Below are 8,706 nucleotides of genomic sequence, written 5' to 3' on the forward strand. Positions count from 1 at the left end.
GCGTAGACATGGAGGTGGTGGTGGTGGAGGTGGTAAAACTGGAGAGGAGAATGTTCCGTGTCGATTATGCTGCCATGAGGGAATATGAAGTTAACTTCTGCCTCTTAAAGATGGATTAAGAATAAGCACAAAAGCGTAAATATGACCAAATAACAACAGCCATAACGATGATAAAGGCAGATTCTTGTGCCAAGCTCTTCACATGGGTTTTATCACATTTAAGTTTCCAAAAATGCTATTTTGATCCCCACTCCGTGCAGGAGGACACTCATCTCACCCTGAGGATCTAACAGGCCTTCTGAAGGCCACAGAGCCAGTAAACAGCAGAGAAGATCAAGGGAACGAGAAGAGCAGCCACAGGCAGGAGAGAAAACTGGCCAAGGACACATGAGATACAAGGCTGTTCTCCAGAACACAAAGAACCAATATTCAGCCATAAGAACACAAACAGCTGGTTAAGGAATGGGCTAAGACAATATACACCTCGCAGAACAAGCATATGAAAAAGTGTCCGACATCATATATCATCAGGGAAGTACAAACTAAAACAACAATGAGATACCACTGCACACCTATCAGAACGGCTAAAATCCAGAGCCTGACAACACCAAGTGCTGACGAGGATGCAGAGCTACAGGAACTGGGCCACTGCTGGTGGGATGCAGACGGTGCAGCCTCTTTGGAAGACACGAAGTTTCTTACAAAACTAAAGGCACTCACATGATCCAGCAATCACACTCCTTGGTATTTACCTGAAGGAGTTGAAAACTATGTCCACATAAAAACCTGGGCATGGATGCTTGTAGTCCTTTTATTCAGAATCGCCAAAGCAATAAGATGGACTTCAGTGGGTGGATAGATAAATAAACTGTGGTTCATCCAGACAATGGAATATTATTCAGCACTAAAAAGAAATGAGCTGCTCTGGCTAGGTAGTTCAGTTGGTTAGAGAGTTGTCCCAATTAGCTAAGGTTGTGTGTTCAATCCCCAGTCAGGGCACATACAATGAGTAAGTGGAACAACAAATCAATGAATAAGTAAGTGGAACAACAAATCAATGTTTCTTTCTCTATCTCTCTCTCTCTCTCTCTGTCTCGCTCTCTTCCCCTCCCTCCTTCTCTCTCTCTCTAAATCAATCAATCAATAAAAATAATCATAAGTAAGCCATCAAGCCATGAAAAGACATGGAGGAACTTAAATGCATATTATTAGGCAAAAGAAGTGTATCCGAAAAGGCTACACACCGCGTGACTCCAACTAGGTGACACTGTGGGAAAGGCCACCGTGGACACAGTGACGGTCGGTGGCTGTGAGGGGCACAGGGCAGTGAGACTGCTGTGACCTTGTCGTGGTGGACACAGGTCATCACACATCTGTCCAGACCCACAATGCAGCACGAGAGTGACCCAGTGTGGACTGTGGGCTCTGGGTGACGATGACGTGTCAAAATAAGTTCATTAGTTGTAAAAACTGTACTATTCTGGTGGGGACACTCGTAATGCAGAAGCTATGCATGTGTGGAAGTAGGGGGTACGTGGGAAATCTCTGTGCCTTCCTCCCAATTTTGCTGTGAGCCTAAAACTGCTCTAAAAAGGTCTTTTAAAAAGAGACAGGCTTGAAACGAGGGTCAGTACTAGGGAGGGGGAAGCTGCTCCTCCATCCCCTTGTCTAAGCATGCACAGTACACACCAACATAACACCACACACACGTAATGTGCATGTGTGCATATGCACGTACACACTCGGTTATGTGTAAGTGCATGCATGCACACTTGGACATACATGTGTGTGTTTGCACACACTTCTATATACTAGCACATTGGTGTGCTTACTTGTACATACATGCACACCCACATGTAATGTGTACGTGCTTGGACATATGTGTGTGTGCCGGTACATGTGTTTACACGCGTGTGTGCACATGCATATGTGCTGTATGGTGCATAGTCTCAGCTACATGCTCACTCTCCCGTGTGCATATGCCTACATGTGTGTGCATATGCACATGTTTGCACTCGTGTATATGTTCGCATGTTTCTGCGCTCCTATATGTGTGCACATGCACGTGCATGTTCCTGTGCATGTCCCCACCCTGTCCCCATGCTGTCCCCCCATATTTCCCCATACTCCCCTACACTACCCCTATGACGACCTCATAGCCTGGCCACCCCTCTGGGCCCCACAGGCTCTCTCATTCTGAGCACACAGATGTTGGAGCCAACCTGACAGTAGCCATAAGCAGGAGGAGCCCTGGGACAGACTGACAAGAGCTGCCTTTCGGGATCACTGTAGGACCTGTGAGACCCTCAGGGCGGGGAGCCTGGCCTGTGGCTCAGACCAGGGGTCTGGGTGATACTCTGTCTGGGGCAGGGCAAGGCTGGTCCCCCCCCCTGCTCTCTCCCTATTCGTGCCCCACCCTTAGGAGTTGAGCATCCAGGGCCTCAGGACTGAGCCCACTTCATGACAGGACAGCCAGCCACCTGCCAGGCCCACCCAGAATAGCCCCTGCCTCGGTTTCCCCTCTGCGGCTGCATGGGATTCACCAGTCAGGGACTTCAGCACGGCCGGCTTACCTGAGGATGACGTACATGACGAGGCCGTTCCCCAGCAGACCCCCGACGCACACGGCCAAGTAGAGCCCCACGATGGTGACCTTGAGCCCGAGGGGCAGGAAGGCCCCGTGGCTGACATTGAGTAGCAGGTCAGGGGGCAGCAAGCTGTGGTTGGGGTTCACAAGGTTGTCCTGCAGGTCGCTGCTGTAGATCACCCAGGGAGGGGTGGGGAAGAGACACTCCATGCTGCTGCCCTGCGTGGGAGCCACTCAGCACCTGGGAGAGCACAGGCGCACGTGACCACAGCACCTGACACCCACCCGGCTGAGACCTCCCGCCCATGTGCACGGCCCAGCAGGCACGTGGACCCCCCCATGGCAGCCACGGTCCTGAGGCACAGGCACACACACAGGGACACAAAGCACAGAGCCATGCCTGCATACACAAGGACACACAGGCACACAGCATGCACACACAGGGACACAGACTCCCACATGGCATGTGTGGATGTAGTTGCACACTCTGGACATGTATCCGCCCACAGGGACGCATGCACATGCAGCTTCCCGTGAGCTCACAGGCACAGGAACACATGTGTGCGCATACACACACACAAAGATACCCAAACCTGCCTTCATGCACACACAGGCACAAAGGGGACTGAGACATGCCCAAAAATACCTGAGATACAGGACACAGGGTGGCTGAGCACGGCTTCCTCCTGCCCCTCCCTGAGAGCAGCAGCCTGGCTGCAGGTCACCCCCACACCCGACACCCATGGGCTCAGGCCTTACCTCCGCAACTCCGTGGGAGCTGGAGCCCTGGAGACGCTAACCCTCGGCCGGCGAGCAGAGCTGGCTGGGAGGCCCTGCTCCGCGTCAGCGCTGGGTCTGGATGGGGCTGCAGCAGTGGCAGCTGCTCCTCCTCAGTAGACGCCAGACCAGACGCAGCAGCCTGGCGCACAGAGCGGGGGAGGGGAGGAGGCTGCAGCTCCGGAGGGGGAAGGGCCGCGCAGGCTGGAGGAGGGGGCTGCAGAGAAGGAGGATCACCAGGCTCCACTCTGGGTGGGACAGACACAAGGACCAGGGCATGCATTTAGAGATGAATGACAGAGACAGGCTCAGACCCACAGAGCCAAGACAGAGACAGGCTCGGATACAGAGACAGGAGCAGAGATGCAGACAGGAACTCAGACATGTGGACAGACCAACACAAGGACAAGGGGACTCAGGGACAGACACACACACAAGGACAGAGACTCACACACAGACATGGGACAGACACGGTGAGGTGCACACAAAACACACGGACTGGGATGTGGGGCCATGTCTTGCGTGTTTGCATGATGGCCGTGGACGGACTTGTTTGAGGCCCCCAAGGAGCAGAGCCACAGCGGGCCAGCAGGTGGGTGGACACAGCAGTGCCCCTACCTGGCCAGCCCTGAGTGGATCAGAGCCTCGTTGTCAACAAGCAGGATATACCTGGACTCTCGTGTGCGCCCTGTGTGCCTACTGTGTGCCCCGCGTGCCTCCTGGGCTCCCAGCCGGTCACAAGCTGAGCTCACCCGTCCTTCAAACCTGGCCATTGCTGTCAGCATCGCCTTTGTGCATCGAAAGCAGGGAGACTCAGAGGTGTGAAGCCACCTGTCAGAGTGGCAGAGACAAGGTTTGAACCCAGGTCTGTCACTTTGAGATACACTAAGGGGGTCTGTCACAGTGGGTCCCTGGGTACATCTGAGCATCATTCTCTCACGGCCTGGGCACTCGGCCTCCACGCAGCCCCCGTGGAGAAGTTCCTTCCTAACACGAGCCACATGCCATGTGAGGGACCCCTCAGCTGAGTCGTCAGCTCCACCTGCCATGGGGCTGGTCTTCCTGCACAGGCTCTGCCTTCAGCCCAGACCCTGTCTGCATATCCATCTCCAAGGATGGGGACCTGGTTGCTGGGTGACTGGCACAGCGTCGCTAGGATACCTGGCCAATCAGGAAAGGACAGAGCAGGCAGATGCCCCAGGACTCAACATCCCAATCTGCCCCCACAACTTAGCTCTGCATTTCCGTGGCAGTGGACTCAGGGACATGCGTGTAGACATGGAGCACTGCCACAGAGACACGCAGGCTCACATGCCTGCAAACACAGAGATGCCCACACAGGCACACGGGGAAACACAGACACGGATACATGCTCAAGAATGCACACACACTAGCAGGGACGCACAAACACATGGCCATACACATGCAAATCCACACCAGCGTGCATGGGAGGCACACAGGTAGACACAAGAGAGCTGGGAGAGAGCAGACAGACACAAAGATCAAGGCCCTTAGACACCTGGAGTACATACATGTACCTCCCTCTCTAGGGGAAGCTTGAAGCTTGATCCCCTTGACCTCAGGAAACCAGGAGGCTCACCTCCTACAGCCCCCCCCTCCCCCCGGCAAGGCTCAACAGGGCTGAGCAACCAACCCAAGTCCCTCCTGCAACCAGGGAACCTCTGTGCAAAGCCCTGAGGTGGGGGGCCTGGAGGATGGACAGTCCTTCCAGGGAGCCTGGGGGTGGGGTGCAGGCTCAGGAATCTAGGGACAGAGACTCATAGTTTACTCTCTCATCAGGAAGCCAGAGCGAGCTCGCAGAAACAATGGGAACAGTCAATAGACCCCTGCAGAGAGGCCAGAACTTCAGCTGAGACCCCACTCCAAAGCCTGAACCATCTTGCTCAGGGGCTGAGGTCCTGAACTCTCAAAAAGGTCACTTCATGGGCCTCAGCGCCCACACTTGGCCTCAGGACACATCATGAGTGAAGAGGAGAGTGATGCAGGCACTGTGGAAGCCACCGATACTTGAACAAATTATGAACTAAAGCACTAATTTGGGCCCAATGTAAACTGTAGGATGAGCATCAATTCCATTAATGAGTGTGTGAATAAATTATAGAATAAACTGAGCCCTGAACTGGTTCTAGAATAGTGTGAAATCACACACACACACAAATGGATCACAGAAATCCAGGACCCAGAGGTTTAGGGTTCAGCAAAACCCGGGTCTGATCTTGAGGGGCCCCACCTTGCCCGGGAGGTCTTGTGTTTTGCCCCACTTCCGGTCTGTGAACACCAGCGGCTATAGGGTGGCCCACGCAGAGGGAAAAGGCCTCAGCTGGACAGTCTCGTAGCTGCGCCCCCAGCCTCAGAACCAGCCACTGAAGACCTCCCCAGTCAAGCGGCTGGGCGCACAGACCCCAGGGCAGTGTGTTCGGGGCTCCCCAGAGTGGAAAGAGAGCGCACCGGGGCTGGGGAAGCTGCGACCGGCTGAAGCAGCTGCGGCATCTGGCCCCCGGGAGGGCCGACGCGCACCTGGGCCCCGGTTCTGCTGACGCCCTACGCTGGAGGCCGCCCCGCCCCCTCCGGGTTAGGAGGGGCGAGGCTCCGGTTGCCGGGCAACCGCGTCAACAGGCCGGAGAGAGTAGGGGCTTTGTTGGAGGCTCAGACTCCAGAAGGCAAAAAGTATGGGGTGTGGGAAGGGGATGGAAGGATGGGGGGCAGGACTTGGTCCGGGGTCTGGGGTGCTGTGGGATGGACCCCGGGAAGGCAGGAGCCCTGCAGGACTCAACCGGGACCCTCGGGGTGTTTCCATGTTCCCTCTGGTGGACCCTTCCCCTCTATTCCCTCCACTCTCTAGACCCAGCAGGGGACAGACTAGAGGATGAGTCTCCCCTGAAGTACACCAGCTGTCCATCTGGCTCTCAGCCTCCCCTGGGGCCCAGCGTCGTGGGGGAGGGTCCACCAAGCCTCCTAGAGCGGTCTCACCCGGTCTCCACCCTGAGTAGGGCCTGAGGTCAAATCAGGGGTCTCATTTTCTCAGTGGACAGGAAGGGAATTTCCTGAAACTCCCAGATTTGAGTTCTGCCAGGTCCGAGTGGAGACTGACGCGAAGCGTGCTAGGCTTGAGCAAAGGCACAGCGGCTGGCAGTGCGGGACGAAGGCGGCTCCGCGACCTAGAGGGGCGCCAGACCAGGGGGTGGCAGGTGCCCGAAGGACAACGTTCCGGCACCAACAGCGGGCGCCTTCTTCCCTTGGCAAGGCCGAGGATGGCCAACGAGGCCGGGCGCAGAGACCCGCGGGAGCGAGCGGGGAAGGGCGCGCCGGGCGCGGGGTCCCGTAAGGAGCACGCCAAGGGAGCACCGGTGAGGGAGCCCCCCCAGCCAGGCTGGGCTCTAGCGCTGGAGAGGCTGGAGGCCATGAGCCCCACACAGTGCCACCGCCACCTGCTCTTCGGCGACTTGCTTGAAGACGTGGGTGCGGCCTCCTCCATCTTCCCGCGCGAGTCCGCAGAGCTGGGGTACCGCATGCCCGACCTGCGGGCCTGGACGCAGTCACCTGAGCTGCCCGCTGCACGCCAGGACCGGCTGCTCGGTGTCCTCAAGGCAGCCGAGGCCCGGGGCCGAGTCCGCGCCTTGCGGCTGCGCTACACGTACATGCGGGTGAGGCGAGGGTGCCGGAAGGGGGTGGGCATGCGAGAAGGTGGGGGCAGGCTTGCAGGGCAGACCGGCCTGGGTCCCCTGAGGAAAGGGGGAGTGGAGATGGATCAAACGGGGTGGAGACTGGAGGGGGCTCCCTGCCGGAGGGGTGAAGGCGGACTGACGGGGCGGGGGCGGGGTGGGGGACGACCCGCTAGGGCAGAGTCGAATAGGCTCCCAAACACCTGCACACCCTAACCCGGCCCCGCAGGCGGAGGAGATCTCGCTCCTCATCCAGCGACAGAAGTCCGCGCGCGCCGCCATCCGGTTGGAGATGTTCCTGCCGCCCAAGCTGAAGCCCACTCGGATCCCGGACCCCCTGAACCGCCAAGAGGTGCACGCAAGCCCCCGCAGGGACAGAGAGGGGGCCCCGCCCACCTTCCTGCACACCTGGCCCCAGCCCCTCTCCCCCGCAGCGGAGGCGCGTGGAGACCATCCTGGAGGAGAAAGTCGGTGGTGGCAGTTTCCTGCGTTGACTTGACAGCAACCCCACAGTGCGCGAGCACACCCCACCCTCCCACATAAAGTCCTCATTCTCCAAGTGCCTGCTGGTCTTTGTGCTCCTGCCTCCAGGTCCTCGGGAGGGGGAGGGGGATGACATGACAGGCATGGGGGTACACAGAGTGGGGCACCTCCAACAAAGCAGGATGGTGCAAGTGGGCAGGTGTCAGATCAACAGAGGACAAGGACACCCTTACCCCCCCAAATCCGGGACTGCCCCCATCAGGCAGCCTCCTGCCCGCGAGTCCGCAGAGGCCACGAAAGGGAGTAAGAAGAGCCTGGCTCGGCAACGGCCACAACTGCAGCAGCAGAAAGTAAGGGCGGCCTTGGGGACCCCAGGAGGTAATCTGTCCCATTCCAGGATCAGAGAGGAAAGTGACATTCTGGGCAGGGGAAGTGACTGCACAAGCCAGAGCTGGCCTAGGAGAGTCAGCCTGCCGGGAGGTCCTCCAGAGAGCTCAGAGATTGGGAGAGGAAGACCCTGGCAGGGAGGCCCCTCTGGTTCTTCTTTTCGTCCTGAATGGCCTCCTCTGCTCCTCTCCATTTCCCTTACCAGCCCACCACACACACACACACACACACACAGAAGGAAACTGCCGCTGTCCCATTTGGACAAACCCATGTCCTAAAAGCCTTCTAGATTCTGAAGAGCCTCCAAGTTTCTGGACAGATCTTCGAGAATATTCTTGCTGTTTGCAGAGCCCAGGACTCCCCTCAGCCACCCCTCCCAGCCAGGACCAGCAGGCTGCAGTGGGGGCTGCAGGGACTCAGACCAGCCCCACCCTTCCAGGGGGCTCCTGCGGAGTGGGCTGCATTGGACAACACCCTGGAAAGGTGCATTCTTTACCCACCGAGGTCACAGCTGGGGTCTGGCAAAGAATCTTGCTCAGTGGCAGTCAGTGCCCCTCCGTGGCCCAGCTCAGGATGGGGACAGCCGCAGGGGGACCTGGGCCCTCTGTGCCCTCAGCAAGCCCTTCTCCTGCCTCAATGACCCTTTGCCCTCGCTGGGCTATTGCTGCCTTTGGCCTGGATCACACCAAGAACTATGTGTGGAGCTGGAGTCTGGCAGTTCCTGGAGGGTGGGGAGAGCTATGTGTGGTGCTGGTGGGAGGGAGGTGTTAGGAAGGGAGAGGGAAAGAG

The 8,706-nt window shown here is 57.6% G+C and overlaps 2 protein-coding genes across 3 annotated transcripts in view; one reads left to right on the top strand and one right to left on the bottom strand.

The window, feature by feature from the left end:
- The window catches only part of OPRL1 (opioid related nociceptin receptor 1), a 9,651-nt gene extending 6,214 nt beyond the window's left edge, over positions 1–3,437 (bottom strand). Inside the window, exons 1-2 of one of the 2 annotated variants that reach the window (XM_036245073.1) lie at positions 3,347–3,437; positions 2,574–2,828 (exon numbers count right to left, since the gene is read on the bottom strand). In XM_036245073.1, coding sequence (XP_036100966.1) covers positions 2,574–2,797 — 224 coding nt within the window. In that variant the 5' untranslated portion in view covers positions 2,798–2,828; positions 3,347–3,437. Of the gene's footprint in view, positions 1–2,562; positions 2,829–3,346 lie in introns of those variants that run through there. The other variant, XM_036245074.1, reaches the window with a different exon arrangement.
- Positions 3,438–6,636: 3,199 nt separating this feature from the next.
- On the top strand, positions 6,637–7,541 carry LKAAEAR1 (LKAAEAR motif containing 1). Its single transcript, XM_036244622.1, has 3 exons — positions 6,637–7,029; positions 7,277–7,399; positions 7,482–7,541. Exons 1-3 carry the CDS (start codon positions 6,637–6,639, stop codon positions 7,539–7,541), a joined length of 576 nt encoding a protein of 191 aa, XP_036100515.1.
- Positions 7,542–8,706: the final 1,165 nt, after the last annotated feature.

Source organism: Molossus molossus, unplaced genomic scaffold (genome assembly GCF_014108415.1).
Source record: "Molossus molossus isolate mMolMol1 unplaced genomic scaffold, mMolMol1.p scaffold_m16_p_6, whole genome shotgun sequence".
Lineage (NCBI taxonomy): Eukaryota > Metazoa > Chordata > Mammalia > Chiroptera > Molossidae > Molossus > Molossus molossus.